Source organism: Hydra viridissima, unplaced genomic scaffold (assembly GCF_058129835.1).
Source record: "Hydra viridissima isolate aposymbiotic clone 2 unplaced genomic scaffold, HvirCarnegie_v1 scaffold_9, whole genome shotgun sequence".
NCBI classification, from domain to species: domain Eukaryota; kingdom Metazoa; phylum Cnidaria; class Hydrozoa; order Anthoathecata; family Hydridae; genus Hydra; species Hydra viridissima.
Window position 1 is genome coordinate 8,570,570 of NW_028324308.1, and position 24,671 is coordinate 8,595,240.

Below are 24,671 nucleotides of genomic sequence, written 5' to 3' on the forward strand. Positions count from 1 at the left end.
CAGAAACATTTTTGAGTACTTTATATAATTTTCACTATACACTGTTTAACATTTTATGTTATCATTTCTTTAACAATTATCACATTAAGTTTCTTATAATGTTTAAGTAAATAAATGTTACTTGTATATTACAGAAAATACTGAATTTGTTAAGTAAAGCTATTTCAATTATGTAGTACTTATCGAATAATAAATCATTATTCAAAATTAACAATAAACATTTTAACAAACTTTTAAGTAGCGTATGATGACAAAACTATGTTTCTTGAAAATATATGAAGGGCTCAGCGGAAAAGTTGTCTAAGCCACAATTACTTCATTTTTAGTAAACTGTAAAAGACTTTAAGGATCTTTTTAAAAATAGCAGGAAAAAGTATCAGAAAAATAGTATTTTTTATAAAAATAGTATTTATTAGTAGTACACTAAAAAATTAGGACACTATATTACTGTGTTCTGCAATAACAAAAATGTCAGGCAACTTTGACTCTTCAAAATTTTTAAAATATTTTTAATAGAGTTGGTTAGGCTAAATGGATGTTTTGTTTATGACTTGTTAATGATTCCTTTAAATATATGTAGCATGCACTAATTTATGTCTTCGTCACCAGAATTATCTGTTAGACCCAAATCAGTTGCCTCCTCGTCACCTTTAAGAGCAAGATAATAGGGATGATGGACAGGTGGTATGAACTGTATTAGCTCAAAAAGATCACTTAGCTTTTCTCTTTTGAGTTTTCTACCATTGGGATACATGGGCCCTCTTCTTTGCATTTTTAATAAGGTCTATCCAATGATCTGGAACAAAAATTTGGTCCTTCATTTTTTTGGCTTTTTCAATCATAGCAAAGTCTCGGTCGCAGGAGGAAAAACTATGCCCTGGTACAAAAAATTTCTGTTCAATGGTTTTCAGAAATGGAGGTTTGTATAAAATATATTGTAACGTAAGAGACATTTTTATATAACAATTTTGTCCATCGCAACTATCGCTATACGATATTAAATGGATCACAGTTTCTGGCATGTGTCAAAAAACATGCTCGAGCAAAAATGAACCTATCTCTTGAAAACCTCTGGATGCTTGTTCCTCACTCCAAACATACATAAAACCTGTCTTTACGTTTTCATTGGGGATTCCAAGATTGTAAGTCCACATTTGCCTTTTATAGTAGGCTATTCCTGTACTAAGCACTGGTGTGAGTTTTTTGTAAGTCGAAAACTAATACCCTCTTGTTTGGATTTGTATGGGCATCTAGTGTATCTTCTTTCATTTTCTCATTTGCCTTTTCAGCCATCTCTTGATGAATAATAAGGTCCCTCTTAACAGTGTTCTTTTCTTCACCCTCTGAAAGACACCTAATTTTATTGTTAAATAGATCACATTTTTGACATGTATCTGATTGCGGATGATGAAAATGTAAATTGAATTTTGTATTGAATATGCGTCGAAATACAAAAATTGAAAGTGGGGTGCAATCATTTTCATTTCAATTGCAAACATATTTCTCGTACATCATTGACATTTGTAAAGTTGGAGGTAAATAATTTCTGTACTGGTTGCCTTTTCTGCTATAGTGAGATTGGTACGTTGGAAATAAGCAAATAAATCTTTGAAGATATTCTGTGTCTTCATCACTACATTTATTTTGTGGAGCCGATTTACCTCTGCGATCTTCGATAGGTGTACTATCTGTTTTTTTCCTTGCTAAAATATTTGTTATTGTCCCATCAATTTGAAATAAGTTTTGCAAATCTTTTTAATATTTCCACATTCATCAGTTAGTTTATAGGAACGGCTATTTGCCCTAGGGGATTTATTTGATGTAGTATACGTGTTTTTCTTTTACATCAACAGAACCCATCACAAAGGCGTTTTTTAAATTCCAGTTCATGGTGTAAAAGTTAAAAAAAATTTGATTACGGCGAGCAACTGTTTTTTACTGCTGCACTCTAAATTGCAACCACAATCTTTGTTAATAAAAATCTTTGGTTCAACTACTTTGCCTTTTGATGTAACATTCCCTTCCCTGTTGACCTTTTCTGTTTCAAAATATTTCTTTTGTGTAGTTCTGGAGGGGCAACTCGCTTACGACTATGTCTATGACTATGGGTTTCTCCTTGTACTTCCTGGGAAAAGCTGTCGTCCTCTCCTACTTTTCCAACAAGGTTAACATTTGAATCTGCAATGAAAATGTTAGGTGAAAATTATTTTCTAACAAGAAAACAATTCCTCACAAAACAAACTAAATGGCCCTAGCTAGTCTAATGCTAGGCCTAACACCAATGTAAACAATCAGCTCTAGCCCATATCAATAGGACTAAAAAATTCCTTTTATAAGCCTATTTAGTTTTAGACAAATTGTACATAACATTAACTCCTGTTAGTATAGATATAGGTCTTGCGTTTTCTTCAACATATTGATCCCCAATACTTGAAACTGAAATAAAAAGTGCATCTCAGTTTTGAAAAACTAGAAGAGGAAAACCTGCCTAAACAACATTGAGGCTAGAAACTATATTATTGTATGATAAACTCAATGAAAAATATATCTTGATGCTGAATTAATTATATACATACTTTCGCTAACATCATCCTCTAAAGAAGTGTTGTTATCTGCATCTGAATCATCACAATCACTTTTCATTAGAAACTCTTCCAAATCTGAGCAGTTCATTTTCGCCATGTTGATTGTTGGATAGGCAACTTTTCCACAATTCAAATTTTATTTTTCTGTTAAAGTAAATATGATTATAGGTAGTAGCACTGTATGGATGGGCTTTGGGGTTTGGCACTTTTTCCACAACAAACTACATACTCAATGTACAGTTTGCAGTGATTATCCGGAATATTTCAAAAATGTGGGTTAGACCACTTTTCCGCTGAGCCCTTCATATTTGGTATACTAAAAAAAGTAAAAAAACTCAAATTCAAGAAATACAAATGTTAATGAGTCCATAAAAACCTTGTTTTCCGTTATTTTCATTTGTTTTGATATAATAAACTGCTGTTAAAAAATGGCGGAAAAAAAAGTTTTTATGGATTCACTGACATTTGTATTTCTTTAATAGCTCCCTAAACCGCAGTTGACCGCAGCAATCCCTTTATAATTAACTGAAAAAAAAAATCTCCTTGGTACTCGGTGGAACATTTTTTTAGCTGATATTTAAAACAATAAAGTATGCATATATTCTATATTATTTTAGAAAATTCTTCTAACTCGAACAAAAAAAAATTAGATTGCACTTTTTTTTTTTTTTTTGAATATATTTGAAATATGTAAAGATAAAAGATTATCTTAAAAGTAAAGAAAGACTTTTATTTAAATTAAAAAGTTTCCATTTTTACAAATTAAAAATCTCTCATTTTTCAGATTTCTTTGAAAATAATGTTAAAATTTTTTAACTTCATTTAACCATAAAATATAAAATATAAGTTTTATGAAAAAACTGTTTTTACTTTTTAAATAATCATTGTACACTGCTTCGCACTTAAATAGTGAAAATTAATTTTTCAGTTCGGCAATGATTTCGCAGACAACAGCAGAATTTCAAGCTGGATTTTCGATGTTTGAATAGGATTTAAATTTAAGATTTTTTAAAAAGTTTTTGTAAGTTTTGTGTTTTGAAAACATAAATTTAATAGTAATAAACATCATATCCACCTATATAAACATATGTTTATGTAGGTGGATATGATGTTTCAGGCGCGGATCTAAGGGGTGGCTATTGTGGCAATGGTCAAATAGTTTAAATTTAACAGCAGCCACGTTAGTTTTGGGTTTTTTCGCTTGAGGAATATCCCTAAAAATTTAAATTTGCCTGCCGTAATTTACGAATTTCGGCTATAGAGATTTCTTCCGTGGCCACAACGGTTCTTATTACACTTTCCCGAAGTTTTATTCAATCAAGAAATGTTGTAAAAAAATGTTAAAATATCGATCTTTTATCGAAATTTCAACCGTGAAAATAAAATTTGGCCACACAGTTACAAATTCCTGGATCCGCGCCTGTGTTTTTATTTAAATGAATGTGTATATACATTAAAAATTTGTTTTTAAACTTTTTTTTCACTTAAACGAATGTTTATATACATTACAAATTTGTAAAGTATACACACATTCATTTAAATTAAAAATAGTCAGATTAAACTAAAATATCTAAAACTAAACACAATTTGCATAAAGATTTTTTTTGAGTTTTAATAATAACATTTCATGTTTCAGTAACTTTTACATGTTTTTATTGCTTGTAAATATAAAAAATTACTGAGGTTGTATCAGTAATTTTTTAGTAACTTTCATTTAAAGTGCGCTAGTAAAATGTGAAAGTTTCTGTTAAAGACTATTTGAAAACAGTTAATAATTTTTCTGCTCTTTCTTCCAATCGCTCCCCTACCGCTCCCCTACCGCTCCCCTATTGCTACTTCATTACAAACATCTAGATTACTTTGTTTTATTTTTTTTTTTTATTTAACTACATTGAACACAAACTTTGTAAGTACAAGGTTTTTTCACGGATAAATACAATCCTTTCCTTGAACAGTGGGTTTCGGTTTATTCCAAAACCAATTGTAACCGTTTTCATCTAAAAATTTGAAGACTTCTGTTTTGAATTTCGCTTCAAAATTCTCGGGATCACGAGCTAGTACCCAAACTAAAGCTTTGTATGGAGTAGTGATAACTGAGTACTCGTATAAACCGTTATCTCCAAAAGTAGCTGGACCAACCTTCACGATCAAATCTAGAAACATATTTTAATCAAAATAAAGCTTACAGTTAAATACAAGAAACAAACAGAAAATTTTGAGACTAATCTTAAGCACTTTTTGTCACCAAAAGTAATTTATTATTATTCAAAAGTAATTTATTTAAAAATTCTGTTAGCTTTATTAAAAAAGAATGTCTCATTAACTAATTTACATAATCTTAGTTTCCGGAACATTTATCTTGATCTAAATTATATGTCAAAACAAAAGTATCGGAACTATCGAACTTACAGTTTGCACCCGAAGGATTTGGTGATCCGGGGAAGGTTACATGAAGTGCTCCTGGTTCAAGTGAGTTCACTACATAGGCGGATCCAACAATGTTGCTTGCTGGTCCTGTCGGTGTTTTGATACGACCAGCATTTACCACATTAATCTTGCCGTCAGCTCTAACAGAATCTATAAAAAAAAAATTAGGCCTCATATTTTGCTTTGTGATCAATCTTGAAAATGAAAAAGATCATTTCGGCTAATTTGGGATCTTATCATTAAAAAGTAGCATCAGTTTTTAAATCACATCAAGTTTTTTACTTTATAGACTCCGAAAATCATAATCTGTCCAGGATGCCTATGGACGGATCTGATGAATCAGGCACTTCCTAGGCATCACTCTCAGTGATGAAATGTTTAGTTCGGCTAGTGCTGACTGGATCAATTGTGAAATTTTTTTATTTAAGAAAAAAGAAGTTAGCGCATTATTCTTTAACATCTGAAGAAAATTTTTAGAACATTCCAGTCTGAGAGCTTTTAAAACGTCAGTAACAACTTTATTGTTACTGATCGTTTAAAAGCTCTCAAACTGGAATGTTCTAAAAATCAAAATCATTTAAACACAATTTTCTTTTTAACAACCCTTCTTACTGTTGTTGTCATTCTTCTAATTGACCTGGTGGGGTTCCTGTCAATCTAGCTTTTAATGACACTAATTAGCTTGAGTGTTACAAATGAAAAGTTTCTTCCGAATCCTTGCTTATGTTTTAAATGCCTTTCATCTGTTGAACTATTTTTTACTATGTAAACTTTTCTTCGTAAACTTCCTTCATTATCTGTGGAAAATGACATTTCCGCGTTGAGCGATCTTTTCACGTCAGTAATAGAATTATATCAGGCAATAAAATTATTTTTCGCTAATTTTTGAAAAGCTTTTCATTTTAACGAAGAAAAAAAATCTTAAAGATTTTTTTTTCTGATTCGAAAATTTCAAATCAATTGTCATTTTTTATGACGGAATCAGTGAAATAGGAATACGTCATTGTATAAAGTTTTCGGCAGCCATCTTTAAAATCAGGACCAAGATAGAGCTAAAAATTACTCTAAAACCTCAGTTAACAAAAAGTGTCATCCAGTGTTATATTTTTTTAAAACTAAAATTAAATCCTAACTAATTATATTTTAATGACCTACAATCAGCCGTTGTGCACACAAGGTTTCTCTGGAAAGTCACTCGCTGAAACAAACTGCTGTAAACCTAGAAAAAACGGTTTCAAGTTAAATCTTCTCGTTTGCAAATTGCGACAGTAGAATATCAAGGTTCTGAGTGGGATTTAAAAAAAAAAATGCCATGACAACAGTGATCTTATTTACCATCAAACATTTTACAAAAAACAGGATCGATTTAATATCTCAATTTCTAAAAAATTTACAGAATAACATATTTCTAAGTAGAAAGAAATTGAATTCAAAACAATATACTTACATACTTAGATAAAGTTACAGCATTCCAGAAAAAAGGAGATACCTCGCATACCTTATATTGTTTTGTTTCAAACCCATCAAGATGTTACGCTAAACTGTTATTCCAATAAAACTGTTTAACTTATTTTTCACAAATAAAACATTAAGTTTTTGGTATAAATTTTTCATACCAAAAACTTTTGTAGTTTTAAACGCGTGAAATAATTATGTTTTGATAAAAACTTATGAAAATTCCATTTATCGTTAAAGATACAGAAGATGGCTTGATACAGAAGCTTGTAGATAATGCGTTATATTCTTTGGAAACGGATGATTGAATTTGATTGTTAAAAGAATTCAGATTTTCAATAAATTTTAAATGAGTTTTGTCTAATATTTAACTATAGTAAAAAATCTCAACACATCATACAAAAACTGATTGTTTTTATGAGCTCAAACCGTTGTTGAAATATGCGATTAAAATGATTTCAAAGTTACAACGTCTGGTAGAAAATTTCATATATTGTTATAAAACCTAATTTTAATCATAAAACTCTCATAATCAAAATTATATAACAATATGAATAGTAATTGATAAAGAAAATTTACAATTTAATCTAACTAAAAATTATTGTGGCGATTGTAGGGCGCTTACTTAGAATCTTGCTATTCAAGGGTCGAGAAATATAAATAGTCATTAAAATTACTCAATCAACAAAAGCGTCAATGCCAACGCACGTAATAGAAATAGTTTACCTCGTACCATCTTCCTAAGTATTTATTGAGCTCCAACTCAGTCACGGTTTTCACAGAAGGTAAAATCCTACCATACGCTTGGCATAGAAAGAGCATCACGATAAATGACTTCATCTTAGTTAAGTTAATTCAAATTGAAGAAACTCACGTTAAAGTACCTCATATTAAGTTATATAATTTTATAACTTATTTAAATAGAATAAAGCTGAATACAGTTCAAATTATTTATATATCTTTAATAGCTGTCATCGTTATGTAAATATATTTTTAACGTCTGTATTTACTCACACACCAGGTGAAAATATTTTAGCAAATGAGTGCTGTTTTATGCCGTTCTTCAGTTAAATTTTTTTTTTTTTTTTTTTAACGAAAATTTTTTTTCATTTTAAATTTATACACAGAATTTCTGTGCCACTTTGTACCTAATGTACCTCATATTAAGTTATGTAATTTTATATAACTTATTTAAATACAATAAAGCTGAATACAATTCAGCATTGAGTTCGTGAAACATTCATTAAAATACCAAGTGATGCCGTTACAGTTAAGTAAAAAAAAGAACAACGGATAATTATTTAAATGTTTTTCCTTTAATGACTCAAGCGTCAAACAGAACAAATTCAATTGGTTTAAAAAATACCTAATAAAAATATTAAAGTACTAAAAGTCGGTAAAGCATTGGAATTCAAACTAACATTTTTTATTACTAAGGATTTTTCCTTCTTTTGACAATTCATAATTATGACAATGTATATAATTATAATTATATTCATCGTCATAACAACATCCTGACACAAACGGATGAGATCAGGGGCCAATGCTATAAACAATTCGAAGTTTTTTTCGAGAAAAAAAATCTTTCGTAAAAACGCAATTTTTCATGTACGAAAAAAGGTTCGTAATCTCGAAGAATTTATCGCTGTTTGTATTTTTTTCGGCCATTGCTATAAAGCATAAAACGTATACGTCACTAAAATTCACGAACTTTTTTTTATCCGTAATATATAGTAGTAATATAATAGTAATTTTTATTGTAACTTTTATTTATTAGGCCTACTTAATAAATTTTATTAGTCATTAAGTATGCTGTGCTGTCTATTCTATTTTTATGAATATTTTTACATTCTAGTATTTGGTGTTTAAAAAAACTGTGTAAAATTAAAGTAGAAACATGAATTTAATTTTTTCGGATGAAGACTTAGATTTCGAAGTTGCAAAAAATGAGCTTCGCCACCGATTGCCTCGAGAGGTTGGTGTTTAAAACATTACTTAAAATTACTATATATATATATATATATATATTTAATGATTTTTTATCGAACAAAATCAGAAATCATACTAAATAGGCGCAGAAATTATATTTTTGTTTTGTTTTTCAATATCATTTTAGTTTAATGGTCGCTTTTTTAACGAAGATGTTTCTGACAACGTTTTTCGAGAGCAGTATCGAGTCCCAAGAGCTGTATTAGATTTTTTAGAAACTAGACTTAAAGATGATTTGCAACATTATACTAAGCGAAATAAAAGCATTTCAATACTTTTCCAAATAATGGTATTTCTTCATTTTATTGGCACAAATGTTTTTTTTCATGTTCTCAGAGACTGTCATGGAAACTTTACCAACACAATTTATCGTATTATACAGTGTAGGAGAAGCTATTTTCAATGTTAGTGTATTAAGTTAATAAAACTATTGGAAGTATATATATATATATACATATATATATATATACATATATATATATATATATATATATATATATATATATATATATATATATATATATATATATATATATATATATATATATATAAATTGATATATGCTATACATTACATCATGTTATCATTGTTAATTTTATATACTGTAATATCTATGCTGTTTTTGAATAGAATGATTAAATTGCCATTATTATTACCCTTGTTATATATCATTAGCACTGTTAGTAGTTTACTTTACATTAGTTTATAACTATTTGTATATAAACTTGAATGTAAAATCTTTATTTAGAAATATGATTGATTGATTACATACTTATATTATGTTAATATATACTATATATTACATACTTATACTATAACATTTGTAAATATATATATATATATATTTATATATATATATGCATATATATAAAATATAATGTAGCAATACATATTTTTATTTAAATAGTTTGCTAATTAAAACATACTAAGCTCTCCAAGAAGAACCTCTTTGTTTTCTCTGATTTTTATTGCTAGTAACACCTTAAGTTCTTTAAACAGCATTTTATTTTGTTGTGTATTTGTGTATTACTTTTTTGTGTATTTGTGTATTATATGGCATATTTATCGACTATTTATACTTTTCTTTAGTCAAACACTATGAAAAATTTGTTTAACCAGAATTACTATTGAAAACCTTCATAAATAAGTATGGAATTTTAAATTCATGCATGTATTGTTAACGAAGCACAACAAGGAACTGAATAATCGATTAAATGCAGATTTTAAGTAATTAGTTTATTATGAAGTTACCAAAATCCTTTTAAGCTTTATCTATAAAATATCTGCATAAAAACACAAACAAAGAATGTTCAATGATTTTGAAGCGCTAACGTTGTTCCAACAATGGCCGCCAAAAATCACGAAGAAAATATCTAAAATTGAGATCAAAAATCTATCTGAAGTTTTTTTTCGAAAAAACGCATTTTTTATCTGAAAAGGCGATTCCCTTGTTCGTTTATAGCATTGGATTTAATAGCGAAGTTTTTATCTTAAAAACGGAGTTTTTTGAATGTTTATAGCAATGGACTTTTTTTTTCTTCGCTTTTTACGGTAAAAACTTCGTGTTTTACGGAAAAAACTTCGTTTTTTATGTTTATAGCATTGGCCCCAGAATGGAAAATGGTTTAATAGTGAGAAGGCCAAAAAAGAGTATTTCAAATAAGAAGTAAACAATAAATTTTATTGTTATTTACAAAAACTTTAAAATTAAGTTTACTGCTCTGTCACCCAAACAAATTCTTCTTCGATTTTCTAAAAATATTTTTAGGTAGTTCTTATAATGAAAGTCAAAAACAGTTAGTTTCAAAAACACTTACTTTTTCTAAAATAAAATCGTTTATATCTTAAAGTAGAACGCTTGTAATATGAACGTTTTAACGCTTAAAGAAGCGAACTACAACTTTTTTGAAAAAAGTAACCAGGGGCCAATGCTATAAACATTTCGAAGTTTTTTTCGAGAAAAAAAATCTTTCGTAAAAACGCAATTTTTTAAGTAAATTACTTTTTCGTAAAAAAATGCGTAAACTCGAAGAAAATATCGGTGTTTGTATTTTCTTCGGCCATTGCTATAAAGCATAAAACGTATACGTCACTAAAATTCACGGACTTTTTTTTATCCGTAATACGTCATTGATAGCAATTTTTATTTTAATTTTTATTTAGTTGGCCTACTTAATAAACTTTATTAGTTATAAAGTAGGCTGTGCTGTCTATTCTACTTTTATAAATATTTTTACATTCTAGTATTTGGTGTTTAAAAAAACTGTGTAAAATTAAAATAGGAACATGGATTTAATTTTTTCGGATGAAGACGAAGTTGCAGAAAATGAGCTTCGCCACAGATTGCCTCGAAAGGTTGGTATTTAAAACATTACTTAAAAATACTAAATTTTGATGTTTTTTTAATGATTTTTTATCGAACAAAATTAGAAATACTAAATAGGCGCAGAAATTATATTTTTGTTTTGTTTTTCAATTTCATTATAGTTTAATGGCCGCTTTTTTAACGGAGATGTTTCTGACAACGTTTTTCGAGAGCAGTATCGAGCCCCAAGAGCTTTATTAGATTTTTAGAAACTAGGCTTAAAGATGATTTGCAACATTATACTAAGCGAAATAAAAGCATTTCAGTACGTTTCCAGATAATGGTTTTTTTTCATGTTCTCAGAGACTGTCATGGAATCTCTACCAACACATATAAACATATATATATATATATATATATATATATATATATATATATATATATATATATATATATATATATATATATATATATATATATATATATATATATATATATATATATATATATATATATCGTATTAAACACATGTACATTACATATATATAAAATTGATATACATTACATCATTTTATCATTGTTAATTTTATATATATTGTAATATATCTCTGCTGTTGCTACTGTTTTTGAATATAATGATTAAATTGCCATTATTATCACCCTTGTTATATAACATTAGTACTATTAGTAGTTTAATTCACATTAGTTTATAACTATTTGTGTGTAAACTTGAATGTAAAATCTTTATTTAGAAATATATGATTGATTGATTGATTGATTGATTACATACTTATATTACGTTAATATATACTATATATTACATACTTATACTATAACATTTGTAATATATATATATATATATATATATATATATATATATATATATATATATATATATATATATATATATATATATATATATATATATATATATATATGCATACACCATTAATCATCAAAAATGAAAAAAATGTTCATGTTCTCTGAGACTGTCATGTTATACACAGTGTAGGAGAAGCTATTTTCAATTTTAGTGTATTAAGTTAACAAAACTATTGTAATATATATATATATATATATATATATATATATATATATATATATATATATATATAATTATACCTATTTTTATTTAAATAGTTTGCTAATTAAAACATACTAAGCTTGCCAAGAAGAACCTCTTTATTTTCTCTGATCTTTATTGCTAGTAACATTTTAAGTTCTTTAGACAGCATTTTATTTTGTTGTGTATTTGTGTATTTGTATATTATGGCATATTTTATTTTGTTGTGTATTTGTGTATTATATGGCGTATTTTTATCGACTATTTATACTTTTCTTTACTGAAACACTATGAAAAATTTGTTTAACCAAAATAACTATCGAAAACCTACATAAATAAGCATGGAATGTTAAATTCATGCATGCATTGTTAACGAAACACAACAAGGAACTGAATAATCGATTAAATATAGACTTTAAGTACTTACTTTATTATGGAGTTACCAAAATCCTTTTCAGTTTTATCTATAAAATTATAACATAAAAACACAAACAAAGAATGTTCAATGATTTTGAAGCGCTAACGTTGTTCCAAGAATGGCCGCTAAAAATCATGAAGGAAAAATATATAAAATGGAGATCAAAAATTTATCTGAAGATTTTTTTCGAAAAAATGTATTTTTTTTTTTATCTGAAAAGGCGATTCCCTGGTTTGTTTATAGCATTGGATTTATTAGCGAAGTTTTTATCTTAAAAACGGAATTTTTTGAATGTTTATAGCAATGGACTTTTTTTTTCTTCGCTTTTTACGGTAAAAACTTCGTCTTTTATGTTTATAGCATTGGCCCCTGCTTAAAAGTAACCTCGCCACTTAAAGAATACATTTTCGGAAATCTAGTTTCTTGGTTCTTAGCCTAAAATATGTTTGTCAACTTTTTTGAGGTAAAATCAATTTTTAAAATTTGCCGTTTAAAGTTTAGGCTTTGTGATTTCTTTTATATTTTAAATTAAAAACGGTTTTCTTATTTTTGAGCAAAGTAAATAAACTTTCAGAATGCTTACAACATATTTTAAAAACAAACATTTAATTTGTATTGATCACAACGGTTTGTGAAAAAGCTGTCCGAAGGAATTATCACGGCGATCTTTCGTATATAGATTTTCATAATATCCGTGGAAAATGTAACCTATTTGTAATGTTATATACATGTAACCTATTTATAATGCGAATACAATGCGAATTCACCTTACTTTGTAAACATAAACTTGTGCGCTATACAGTCAGAACGTTGTTCTTTTGTTTTCAAAAAAAAAAAATGTTGTTTTGACAAAATCATGCAAATAAAATACACTTTTAAGATTACCGACGTTCGGGGGCAGATAATCGACGTTCGGGGGCATTTAAAAATATACAGAACGAAGGAATTTTAATTTTTTTTTTTGACAATTAGGAAAAATAGGACTTGTTTTATCAAGAAAAGTAAAAAGAGAAAGGTTTGTTATTTTTGTTATGGAGAATTTACTATTTAAAAAATTAGTCTTTTTTTAGAACTTTTAGCCGAATGCGTCGCAAGATTCCAGGTCTGCAAAATTATTTAACTTTAAAGAAATTAGGGCTGCTAGCTCGAACATGTTCAAGTTCGAACGTTCGAACTTTACGCCAAAATTTTAATGTTCAGGTTCGAACTTTTTTCGCTTAAAAGTTCGAACTTTCAGAAGAAATGCCTAAAAAATTAAAACATTAATTAAAAACAAAACATGGCTACTTTCAAAGACGTTAGCACATCCAGAAGATCTGAGGTTTGGGATTATTTTCAATTTTCCCAAGAACTGCAACAAGCCAAATGTAAAATTTGTAAAGTTTTATTAAAAACTGGCTCAACAACAAGCACTATTACAAGACACTTAAAAACGAAACATAAAATTGACATTATTAAATGTAATACCTTGGCCTCTGAGGCTTTCGAAATTAGTCATGTTCCTAAAATACCAAGAATTGAAAACTTTTTTAGTTCTGGGATTAAAACTTTACCTGAAATCTTGAGCAGATTGACTGCTATTGATGGAATAAGTTTTACAACCATTGCTAATAGTCAAGTTTTGCGATCAGCATTTCGTGCTCAAGGATATAATTTGCCCAAAAGTTATCAAACTGTTCGTGATTTAGTGATGAAATACTTTGAAACAATCAAGAAACAAGTAATTGTTTCATTACAAAAAGTCATTTTAACTAATGGAAAATTTAGCCTAACATTTGACGAGTACACATCAGTTAAAAACAGGAGATACATGAATTTGAATATTCATTATAACGGAGGATTTCAATCTCTTGGAATGTTAAGGGTGCATGGCACAATGCCAGCATCGAAAGCCATTGAACTAATTAATAAAAAACTTAATTCATTTGGTTTAAACTTAGACAAAGATATTGTTGCCTTTGTTACAGATGGAGCCAGTTTGATGAAAAAAATTGGCTATGACACTAAACCAGAACATCAAATATGTTACAATCATGCTATCCATTTATGCGTAATTGATGTGCTTTTTTAAAAAAAAAGTGCTGCACTACCAAACGATAATTTTGACAATGAACCTGTTGATACCATTGAAGTTGGTGATACTATTGAAGTTGGTAATAACAATGAAGTTAGTGAAACCATTGAAGTTGGTGATACTATTGAAGTTGGTGATGCTATTGAAGTTAATGATTCAATTGAAGATGTTAATGAAGATTATGGTGGTGAAAGTGAAGAAGAAGATGAAATTCGATTGATTATGTTGAAACAATTCAAATATCTACTGAAAATTTGGTGCCCTCATTGAAAACTGAATTTCAAGAGCCGGTGGCCAAAATTCGAAAATTGGTACAAATGTTTCGTAGATCACCTGTAAAAAATGATGATGATCTTCAGCCAATTATTGTTAAAGCATTTGGAAAAGAGAAAGCTTTGATTTGTGACTCCAGGACAAGGTGGAGCAGCACAATTGCTATGTTAGAACGGTTTTTGAAAGTCCAAAAAGAAATAAAAATAGCTTTAATTAGCAAAAACACCGATTTTCCTCTTTCTAAGAATGAACTTGATAAAGTTAATAACCTTTGTGTTGCCCTAAAGCCGCTCAAACTAGCTATTGAAGCACTTTCCAAACGTGATGCTGATTTATTGTCTTCTGAAATTATAATTCAATTCATCCGGAAAAAATTGGATGAAGCCAACACGCCAATTAGTCAACTTGTAAAACAGCAATTTGAAAAAAGAATTGTTGAAAGGAGAAACATAAAGTTAATACATCTAATGAAATATTTATCAAACCCAGATGTTTTGAATCAAGTGATCAGTTTGGGAATAAAATAAAAAGAAACTCTATAGCAAATTTTGCTAACAATCTTATTCAAAGATTATTCCAGTCTAGCGAGGAAGAATCTGATGTTGATGGAGAAGTCAATAACAATGATATAACTGATGATATGAAAAGTGCTGACATGAAATTGACTTTAGCTCAAGAACTTAAATGTTTCATTAAAACATCTGATTTTCAAATGACAGTAGACAAAGGTGAACTTGGATCTAACCTCATTAAAAAGGAAATGGCTCTTTTTGAAGCCAGCAAATCAAGACCCAAAAAATTTAGAAATGCTTTTTAATGCTCTTAAAACTATTCCTCCAACATCTGTGGAGGCTGAAAGGGCTTTCTCTAGCCTAGGATTATTTGCTACAAAAATAAGGAGCTCATTACGGGATGATACATTAGATGCATTAACATTTTTAAAACAAACACTTAAAAATACTGAGTGATGTTGTTTATTCTAAAACAGACAAGTTTTTCAAGTTAAATGTAGTGAAAATGAGAAGCGGGTCTCAATAATAAACAGTTTTGTTTTTATAAATAAACAGTTTTATGAATAGATAAATAAACGGTTTTGTTTTTAACTTGTACTCTTTTATTTTGCGTGTTTTAGTACATTAAAAAAAGTTCGAAAATGTTCGAACTTTTTTCCCAAATAGTTCGAACATGTTCAAGTTCGAACTTCTAAAAAAAAGTTCGAATTGGCAGCCCTAAAAGAAATAGCTGCGTGTCTGTATTTTGTTTAAATAAAAAATGAAAAAATTTCTTTCTGTATTTTGTTTCGTTTTATAAAACTAGGTGTTTTTACTGTTTCTTTCTTTAATATGAAGTAAATTTTTGATATCGCCAGAAAATGATCAGACTCAAATCGTAAACGAAGTTTACAAAAATTAAATTATTTTCTATAATTTCAAAGTAAGTGAAGATAAAATAAGGTTATAGTTCTTCGAGCTGTAATAGTATAACTGGAATTAATTAACTAATGGTAATTAATAGTTCTTCTCGTTTAGATGAAAAAGTTATCATAAGATAGTGTAGTGAATATTGGAGTAGGCTGTCTAGAGTCAGGAAATGGTTAGCCAATGTTTGAATGCGTTTTAAAACATAGTGAAGATAAAATTGGTATGTCTTTGTCTGTGAATCCGAGGATCGCGAGTTATGGATTAAAAAACTTCCAAATGCAAACTTTGTGTTTACAGATTATAAGCGAGTTTGTGCTCAGCACTAGCCTAAAGATGCAGAATTAAATAAAGTCAAAGGTGGTAGTTTTGTTCCAGTGCATCCTCCATCAGTCTTTAAAGGTATACTAGTGTCTTGTATTCCAATAGTGTCTAGAAAACGAGATGTCACTGGGTTAATGTGCTATGAAAGAATAGTTTACCTGATGAGTTCGAAAACTTCAAAAAAATGAATGCTATTCAATTTAATTCAATTGTAAAAAATTTGAAGTCAATGATAAATAACTGTGAAGAAAAATTTTATTTTGTTGAAAAAGAAAAAATATATCATTAATATCATATGAACATGGTGGACCAGTACCTAAGTTTTCAATATATGTAACTTTAGAAGATTCTAGAGATATCTATTTTCTTTTTTAAACAAAGGAATTATTAAATATTATTCTCAACTGGAGAATGCTGTCAGTTATGATATTAATAATGAAACAGATTCTAAGCGAGCAAGTTATTTTAGTCACCAAAACCAATTAAATGACAAAATTTTGGATCAGTTCTCAAAGTTTTTTGTGATGAAACAGTTGCAGCATTACATGTAAAAATTCCTGAAGCTAAAGATACTTCACTTTTTATTGAAACAGTTGTCAAGTGATGGCTTATTGTCAACAGTAAAGGTCTAGATATTAGATTAAATGATATTCAAAGAAAGCCTATTACTTCAGTCAATGGCAAATAGATTTCTTAGAGAACTATATTTCTTATTGCAAAAAACTTCTAAAAGATTAGCAAGCTGTGCCAAGTATTTTTTGAATTGCGGTGTATCTTATGTATTGCTAGGACATATGCAATCAGATGCACTAGAAAAACAGTTTAGGAAATATCATCAAGAGTCAGGTGGCATCTGATAACTGTGCAAAATGTTATTCAAAAATTTAGAATCGACAAAACTGGAAAGTTGCTAGATGAGCAAGCAGATTTTACAATATTTCCTCCTGCTCACCACCACTGTGATAATCGTGAACTTGATGTGGATTTTGATATGTCAATATGTGAAAATTGTGAGGTTCAGTTGCCAAATGAATGCAAACAAGGGCTTTTATATATTGCAGGTTTTATTGCTTACAAACTTCCAGAATTACATTCAATTTTAGAAGAAATAGACACCTTTGATATGTTTCAAAAATATGGAATTTTGATTAGTTCTTTAAACAGGGGAAGACTAAGAGAACCTTCTGACAATTTAGTCTACATTGTTATTTATTGTTTTTTTATATTTGAAGTGACACTTGTGAATAAAGTTTCACCACTGCTGTGCAAGAGAGGAATTATTGACATTTTTATTAACTGCAATAGTAAAGTTCAATTGCTTGTTCAAAGTGTTAAAAAAGTTTGCTGCATTTTGGCAAACATTTTTTAAAACAATTACTGTAAAAAACACTCTGAAGATTTTGGGAAGGAATGTTTAATAAAACAAGCAAAACTTTCAACTTCAAAATAAAATAATTTGAATTAAAAAAGTCAAAATAATTTTAATAAAATAAAGTTAACATATTTGTTTGTTTTTATCAAAAAAATTATTATTTGTATCACAAGTGTTAAACAGCTAAAATAAACATATAGTTTATGAAAATGAGATTTAGTAAATTTTAGCTAAACTCTTTAAATTTTTATTGTAATTAACTTATTTATAAATGAAAAAAAGTTCCCACAATATTTTCTTCCGAAATTTAATGAAAATTTGTTTTTGTTCTTCTAAAGCTCTTTATTTGATTTTGAAGCTTGTTTACAAAAGCAAGGATAAAAAAATAATTTTAACCGTAAAAAAGTCGGTCTTCGCTAATTTTACGGAAAATGAGCTGTCGCGGCCTGTTTATGAAAGCCTTGAAATTACGGAATGAAAAATCTTATAAAAATAAGACCGAATGATAAAACACGGACGATCTCGAAAAATTTACTTAATAAGTCAAATAGAAGATCGCCGTGTTTAAAGGTTACGTTCTCAGAGCTTACTCCATATGCAGTGATTCACATTTACAAAATGAGATGACTTTTCTAATTTAAATATTCAATGAAAATGATTACGACAAAAGCCAATTGGTAAGTTTTGCAAATCAAATTACTATAAAACGGTCTAAAATAAAGAACAATAAAATTCAATCTGAATGTGATGCCCTCCATACATACATACATATCATTACTGTGGATACCATCGTTGTCCCCAAAATTAAAGAAAATATTTAGAAAAGTTTCATTTAGAGTAGTTTTTTTAAAATCTAATCCTAATTTAAGATCACTGCTCACGGGTAAAAAAAAAAAAACAAATCTAAATTGCCTCGTAATAGCCAATCTGGAATTTTTTTAATTGAACGTAACTGTTTAAAAAAATACGTCGGCGAAACGTGGTTACACATTAGAACTCGAACTTGACACTATCAAAAAAGCTAAAACGAGGGCAAACATCATCAGTTTGTAATAGCCGTCATAGCAAGTCATGTTCAAAAAAAATTAACTGGGAGAGAACTAAAACTCTTGAAGTAGAGACAAAAAAATTTGATTGGAAGGTCTTTGAGACTGTTGAGATACAGAGGCACCTATGTTCCCTTCTAAAGGGGGGTAATAATCTCGATAATGGCCGATTTGTTAAGACAAAATTTTGGACACCATTTTCACGTTTTTATACAAGGATTTTAAAAGAAAGAAGTCATTCAACTGCTGAAGTCAGTAAACTTTAAACTGTTTTTTCGATTTAAAATAATTTTACGAGCTGATGATGCTGGTAACCTAAATCCAGCGAAAAATTCTTATAATAAATTGTTATTTGTATTTAGAGAACACGTATTATTTGATGTTTTCTTATCAATTATATATATATATATATATATATATATATATATATATATATATATATATATATATATATATATATATATATATATATATATATATTTAATTATAATTATAATTAAAAAACCCTATTTTAGGTAATATATGGCTGATGATTGCCGTTAGGCATGAAACTTAAAGTTCCATAATAAAAGTTTTTTCTTTATCGTTTTTAATCATAATTATAAAACGCTGTGTTTTGAAATTTATATATAATCAAAACAAATTTCCTAAACACCGAGCACTTTTCAACGAACAAGAGCTTTGTATTATTTTAATACAACACTACATCAAACGATATATATATATATATATATATATATATATATATATATATATATATATATATATATATATATATATATATATATATACAAGGACAAAGATGTTTTGAAGCTGTATAATTGCATAGATTACTTAAGTTATGTTTTCCTAAATGTTTCCGAAATAGATTTTTAGTAATCGTAAAGCTACACACGCACAAAGTTTCGACTTCTGTTAAAATATCGACTCCAGTTTACTCTATGTTTTACATAGAAGCGTCTTTTTTCATCGTTAAGAAAAAGTAACTAAAGTCAATAAAATATAAAATCGGAATTGGTTTCGGTAATTTTTTGGCTATTTGTCTGATTTGTTTAGATAAAAAATTATTTTTGTTTTGAAGGCTTTACTTTAATGGTTCACCATTAAATTTCTAACTTTTTCTAAATGTTTCTCAAGAAGCTTATTACTATCGCGTCTACCACATCGAAATATTAAAACATTAAAAAAAAAAAACAAGATTGCTTATTATCTAAGCACAAAAAAAAAAAAAGATAATTTGATAATAATGATGATTAGAAAAAGGGTAGTGAAAAGGCATGTCAATGACCAACATTAAGTTGAAAAAGTCATATTCCAGATCAGTCAAATAACACGAGATGTTACGTTGTTACGATGTTACGTTGTATTTATTGTGTATTTACCAACAACAATAAAACAGTTACAATCTTTGGTTCATTTTCATTTACATTTATTCTTAATGAAGTTCAAAAACATATTTTTTAAAAAGGTGATTAATTAATTAGTACGGCTGCAGCCGTTGCTAATGCAAATATTTCTTCTCCGTGGTATGCCACAGTGAAAAGAAAGTCTGTAAGCTTGTTATATGATGATTGCGTGGCAATATGAGCCCCTTTATCGTACACAGCACTGATAAAAATTTGACAAGTTACTTTATAGGAATCTCCTGTGACATGAACTATTTGGTCTTTTATTGATTCACTTAACGTTCGGCACCAATCACCGACCACTTTTGGTTCATAAATTTTATCGCTGAGGTAAGATATTAATTTTGATTCCAAATTTGCTTTAAAACCACTAAAAAAGTGCTCTATAAGTAGACTATTCTCTTTCCTCTTAACCAAGGCCAAATCAAGACTAGCATAAGATCGGCTAAGTTTTTTTTTTATGTAATTACAATAACTATTTTGATCTAAATTTAAAATAGGGTTTTGAGTAATGACTACTTTATACCTGTTTATTTTGTTAAATGCGGGATCGTCTTGACTGGATTTTCTAACAAATTTTTCGTGATCCAAATATTCTTCTGTTGAATTACAAGGAAATGTTTCTGATGCTTCTTTGTTATTTTTGTTTTGTAACTTAAACAAAAACCACATATCGCCTGGCCACAGTTTTTCTTTGTTTAGATCCAAAGGTAAAGACTTGCATAAACCTTTTTTTTTTAAAGTTAATGAATCAAATTTAGGGGTAATTTTAGGTTCTTTTACTTCTTTAGATACCTTCTTTAGTCCATCATCATGTTGAAGCTGTTCATGGATTGAAGAGCCCGTTTTCTTAGTAAAGGCAGAGTGAACTCTTTTCAAAATTGTTTCAGTATCGGATTGGCTTCTTAAATCATAAATGTGTTTAGTTCTTCTACCATCTGCGTGAAATAAATTTTTATCGGAATAAATTAAAGACATTCCTGGTAACTTCTTAGATAATTGATCATAATCAATATTTTTGTTATTTTCTTTAACAGGTTCTGAGTTACGGACTCGTTTGTTATGTTTAGTAGTCATATATTGCAATGAAAATTTTCGAAGTTGAAAATGAGATCCACGTTGTTTTTTCGGTTTCTCAAAAGTGTTTATAACTACACCGTTTCTTCTATTTTTTAATCTCAAGTTTTCATTTGCATTTAGTTCAAACTCTATCGAAGACGATAATGATGAGGTTTCGGAAAGAGCATCGTTACCTGATAACTGCAGTGATGATTCACACAATTCAATTGATAACTGTGGCAAAGACCCACACAAATCTTTTGATATGATCGTTTCTAAGTTTTGTTTTTTGGTGACGCTAGCACTTCTATTGCGCTTTCTCTCACACTTTTTTGTATTAATACTTTTATCTTTTTTTGATTTTAAAAGATTCCGTTCATAATTTGAAACATGATTATGATCATTCTCTGATATTTCAGGATCAAAATTTAAACAGCTTATTGAACGAGATCTTGGTCTAATTTTAAATTTTTTACTCTCGTAAGTTTCAGCTTGCGAACTTCTTTCAATATCATGCGCTTGATCCAATCTTTGGCTGAACTTCTCAATATCTAGCTTCAATAATTCACTATGAACGCGTGAAGCATTAGCTTTAATAGCAACGGAATATCTATCTGATTCAGCTATTGTCATTCTTTCAAATAATTAGTGAAAAGCAATCATCGCCTATGAAGCAAAAAAATAAATTAAAGTCTTTTTGTATACTTAATTACGAACATTCTGTTTATCATTATTTTCTTTTAACCTAAAAAAATATACATATACATACATATATGTATACATACAAGTATACATACATACATACATACATACATACATACATACATACATACATACATACATACATACATACATACATACATACATACATACATACATACATACATACATACATACATACATACATACATACATACATACATACATACATACATACATACATACATACATACATACATACATACATACATACATACATACATACATACATACATACATACATACATACATACATACATACATACATACATACATACATACATACATACATACATACATACATACATACATACATACATACATACATACATACATACATACATACATACATACATACATACATACATACATACATACATACATACATACATACATACATACATACATACATACATACATACATACATACATACATACATACATACATACATACATACATACATACATACATACATACATACATACGTATATAACAACTACTTTTATTATTGAAGAATTTGTTTTCGATTGGATTATCTAACAAAGTTACTTGCGACGAAAACTTTTCCTATAGTTTGCAACCTTTTTTCGTGATTAAGTACATTTTTCTTTATCTAAAGGAACTTTTCTTTTCAGATTTCCTAACACTTTAAATGATTCCTACCTTTGCGGTACACAAAAGACTTTAGTTAGCCAAAATATTCTAATCGTTAGCCTTAAGATGAAACCGAAATCAAGGGCAACATTCAAATTTGTTAGGGAGGCTGCCTCAATTGGTGAGAAGGGTACACACCTCCTATTCCTTCCTCCCCCATCCCGCCACTCGTAACTATAAAGAATGGTTCATAGCAATCTAGAAAAGTTGATTCTTGTAATAAGAGAAAAGTCGCAGAAATGAAAAGTTAGAGAATTGAACTACTATGAAATCTATAAGTATTTTTTCAAATATTCTTAGATTAATTTTTTAAAATTATTTAGAGCCTTACAATTGGCTTCATAACAAATGATGCAAAGATTCCACTTATTAATTTCTTTATTTGAATATTTATATTTTTAGTGTTATGATATACATCGAAGTTGGTTAAACAGGTTAAGTATGAATGTTAAGGGTTTTTTTTGTTTCAGTATTCTGAATTTATTCTTTTTCCTAATTTAAAATGTCTAAATAATCATCTTGTTATATATACATATGTATATGTATATATATATATATATATATAAAGACTCTTTAAATTTAAATGTGTATATATATATATATATATATATATATACACATTTAAATTTAAAGAGTCTTTAATCAAAACTAAAAGACTTACAAAAAAATTGTCATTTTCTTTTGTCCTTGTTGTTAAAATGCATTTGTTATAAATTTTTTAAACCACGCGTTATCTTTAAGGATGTCGTTATCGTCGTGTTATCATTTAATCTCTAGAGAATGCGTAATCACGTAGATTTTAAGTGAAAAGTTAAATTAAAAGGTTAAAAATAAATTAAAACTGTCTCGAGCATTGCAAAGCTTAATAAATCATATAGGTATCATAAAATGATTTGCTTTGACTGACATTTAAATTCTTTGACAAAATCCCTTCTCACAATCCCAGGCTAAAATGAATAAGCCCCGAAAGCAATGTAGCGAGCCAAGTTGTATTAATAAGCTCCGAAGCTTTGTAGCGAAATCCCTTTAAGGAATCTTTTTCTCAATTATGCAAGTTTAAATTTTTTTTTTGGACTTTTTACCTACGTTAAATATTTTCAGTATAACTCATGAATAATTACGAAAATATATTCTTATCTACTAATCATTATTTTTAATTCAAATAAGGTGAAAAATTAATGGTCGATTATATGAATAATATTCGAAAGGAAGATCTTGAATGGTTTTCGCAGTTTATCTAATAGATAAGAGTAATCTTTTCCATTCAAAGTTAGAACAAATAATTAAAACCAATTATGCAATAAGATTTGAGTCTTGTAGTCGAATGCGTGGTGTCAGGATTCTAAAAATAATCTTCTTGTGTCATGAAAATGTTTACTGGCAAGAATCAGCAGATTTATGGAATTGGAGTCGGGGGACCGGAGAGCCCATTTGTGCTTCTTAAAAAGTTATTCTTAAATAGGTATTCGCAGGGATAACTTTTCCTTTTTAAAATATGTTCTAAATCCAATAGACTATGATGACGTTGTTACTGACATTTATTAATTTGATACTGTGAGCGTTTTTTTCTTGGAACGTCATGATGGCTTTCAATTTTTAACACTCCCTCTTCCCAAAATTTTTTATTCTATTAAATGGATAATGAACATATATATATATATATATATATATATATATATATATATATATATATATATATATATATATATATATATATATATATATATATATAACTCACAACTTGAAAAATGATAAAACACTTTTTTCTAGCTTTAAAAATAATCTGAGAATTGAAGTTTTATATTGGCATCTCAAGGTAATGATATTTTATTACTTTTATTGATTACACATAATCTTTGACATAACTAAATTATGTTGAATTTTATAAATTAAAAATCTTTTGATTTTTTTTTTTTGTTATTATTTTTTAATTGCCAATTGCATTAAGATTAAAACCAAGATACGCGTCAGCCTTTAGAGATTAGCCTGATTATTCAGAAAAACCCAAGCAAGAACGCACACATGCAGAAATGATTCACTGAT

General features: G+C 28.2%; 5 protein-coding genes and 1 pseudogene across 10 annotated transcripts in view; 3 read left to right on the forward strand and 3 right to left on the reverse strand.

Annotated features, from left to right (window-relative positions):
* Window positions 1-1,114: 1,114 nt before the first annotated feature.
* On the reverse strand, window positions 1,115-2,877 carry LOC145186437 (uncharacterized; annotated as a pseudogene).
* Window positions 2,878-4,436: 1,559 nt separating this feature from the next.
* On the reverse strand, window positions 4,437-7,471 carry LOC145185783 (uncharacterized). 4 transcript variants are annotated; one of them, XM_090098472.1, is made up of 4 exons: window positions 7,194-7,471; window positions 6,168-6,231; window positions 4,995-5,162; window positions 4,437-4,738 (listed from the first exon to the last, which is right to left on the reverse strand). In XM_090098472.1, exons 1-4 carry the CDS (start codon window positions 7,305-7,307, stop codon window positions 4,509-4,511), a joined length of 576 nt encoding a protein of 191 aa, XP_089954598.1. In that variant the 5' UTR covers window positions 7,308-7,471; the 3' UTR covers window positions 4,437-4,508. The 4 variants fall into 4 exon arrangements, with proteins under 4 accessions (XP_089954598.1, XP_089954601.1, XP_089954600.1 ...); XM_090098475.1 differs by lacking the exon at window positions 7,194-7,471 and having other exon boundaries at window positions 4,995-5,500; window positions 5,798-6,231; XM_090098474.1 differs by lacking the exon at window positions 7,194-7,471 and having other exon boundaries at window positions 4,995-5,500; window positions 5,616-6,231.
* Window positions 7,472-8,152: 681 nt separating this feature from the next.
* Window positions 8,153-8,874, forward strand: LOC149883867 (uncharacterized). Its single transcript, XM_090098476.1, has 2 exons — window positions 8,153-8,442; window positions 8,584-8,874. Exons 1-2 carry the CDS (start codon window positions 8,365-8,367, stop codon window positions 8,863-8,865), a joined length of 360 nt encoding a protein of 119 aa, XP_089954602.1. The 5' UTR covers window positions 8,153-8,364; the 3' UTR covers window positions 8,866-8,874.
* Window positions 8,875-13,365: 4,491 nt separating this feature from the next.
* LOC149883868 (uncharacterized) lies at window positions 13,366-15,692 on the forward strand. 2 transcript variants are annotated; one of them, XM_090096772.1, is made up of 2 exons: window positions 13,366-14,377; window positions 14,429-15,692. In XM_090096772.1, exon 1 carries the CDS (start codon window positions 13,522-13,524, stop codon window positions 14,311-14,313), a length of 792 nt encoding a protein of 263 aa, XP_089952898.1. In that variant the 5' UTR covers window positions 13,366-13,521; the 3' UTR covers window positions 14,314-14,377; window positions 14,429-15,692. The 2 variants fall into 2 exon arrangements, with proteins under 2 accessions (XP_089952898.1, XP_089952897.1); XM_090096771.1 differs by having other exon boundaries at window positions 13,373-14,635; window positions 15,379-15,692.
* A 4,397-nt stretch (window positions 15,693-20,089) lies between these two features.
* On the reverse strand, window positions 20,090-23,577 carry LOC145185819 (uncharacterized). 2 transcript variants are annotated; one of them, XM_090099153.1, is made up of 3 exons: window positions 23,290-23,577; window positions 22,638-22,802; window positions 20,090-21,880 (listed from the first exon to the last, which is right to left on the reverse strand). In XM_090099153.1, exon 3 carries the CDS (start codon window positions 21,845-21,847, stop codon window positions 20,222-20,224), a length of 1,626 nt encoding a protein of 541 aa, XP_089955279.1. In that variant the 5' UTR covers window positions 21,848-21,880; window positions 22,638-22,802; window positions 23,290-23,577; the 3' UTR covers window positions 20,090-20,221. The 2 variants fall into 2 exon arrangements, with proteins under 2 accessions (XP_089955279.1, XP_089955277.1); XM_090099151.1 differs by lacking the exon at window positions 22,638-22,802 and having other exon boundaries at window positions 23,290-23,574.
* A 407-nt stretch (window positions 23,578-23,984) lies between these two features.
* LOC145185486 (rab3 GTPase-activating protein catalytic subunit-like) overlaps window positions 23,985-24,671 on the forward strand; it is a 40,163-nt gene continuing 39,476 nt past the window's right edge. The window contains exons 1-2 of the mRNA XM_090099171.1: window positions 23,985-24,090; window positions 24,399-24,444. Of these exons, the coding sequence (XP_089955297.1) occupies window positions 23,993-24,090; window positions 24,399-24,444 (144 nt within the window). The 5' untranslated portion in view covers window positions 23,985-23,992. The remainder of the gene's footprint in view (window positions 24,091-24,398; window positions 24,445-24,671) is intronic.

What these genes read in the sequence shown, in the direction of transcription:
- LOC145185819 (XM_090099153.1), bottom strand. Translation starts at nt 21,847, where the DNA reads ATGACAATAGCTGAATCAGATAGATATTCCGTTGCTATTAAAGCTAAT.
- LOC145185783 (XM_090098472.1), bottom strand. Translation starts at nt 7,307, where the DNA reads ATGAAGTCATTTATCGTGATGCTCTTTCTATGCCAAGCGTATGGTAGG. An exon ending in ACTTAGGAAGATGGTACGAG is followed by an intron (nt 6,232 to 7,193) that starts GTAAACTATTTC and finishes CGTTTTTTCTAG; the next exon opens with GTTTACAGCAGTTTGTTTCA. An exon ending in TGTGTGCACAACGGCTGATT is followed by an intron (nt 5,163 to 6,167) that starts GTAGGTCATTAA and finishes TTTTTTTTATAG; the next exon opens with ATTCTGTTAGAGCTGACGGC.
- LOC149883867 (XM_090098476.1), top strand. Translation starts at nt 8,365, where the DNA reads ATGAATTTAATTTTTTCGGATGAAGACTTAGATTTCGAAGTTGCAAAA. An exon ending in GCCACCGATTGCCTCGAGAG is followed by an intron (nt 8,443 to 8,583) that starts GTTGGTGTTTAA and finishes ATATCATTTTAG; the next exon opens with TTTAATGGTCGCTTTTTTAA.
- LOC149883868 (XM_090096772.1), top strand. Translation starts at nt 13,522, where the DNA reads ATGGCTACTTTCAAAGACGTTAGCACATCCAGAAGATCTGAGGTTTGG.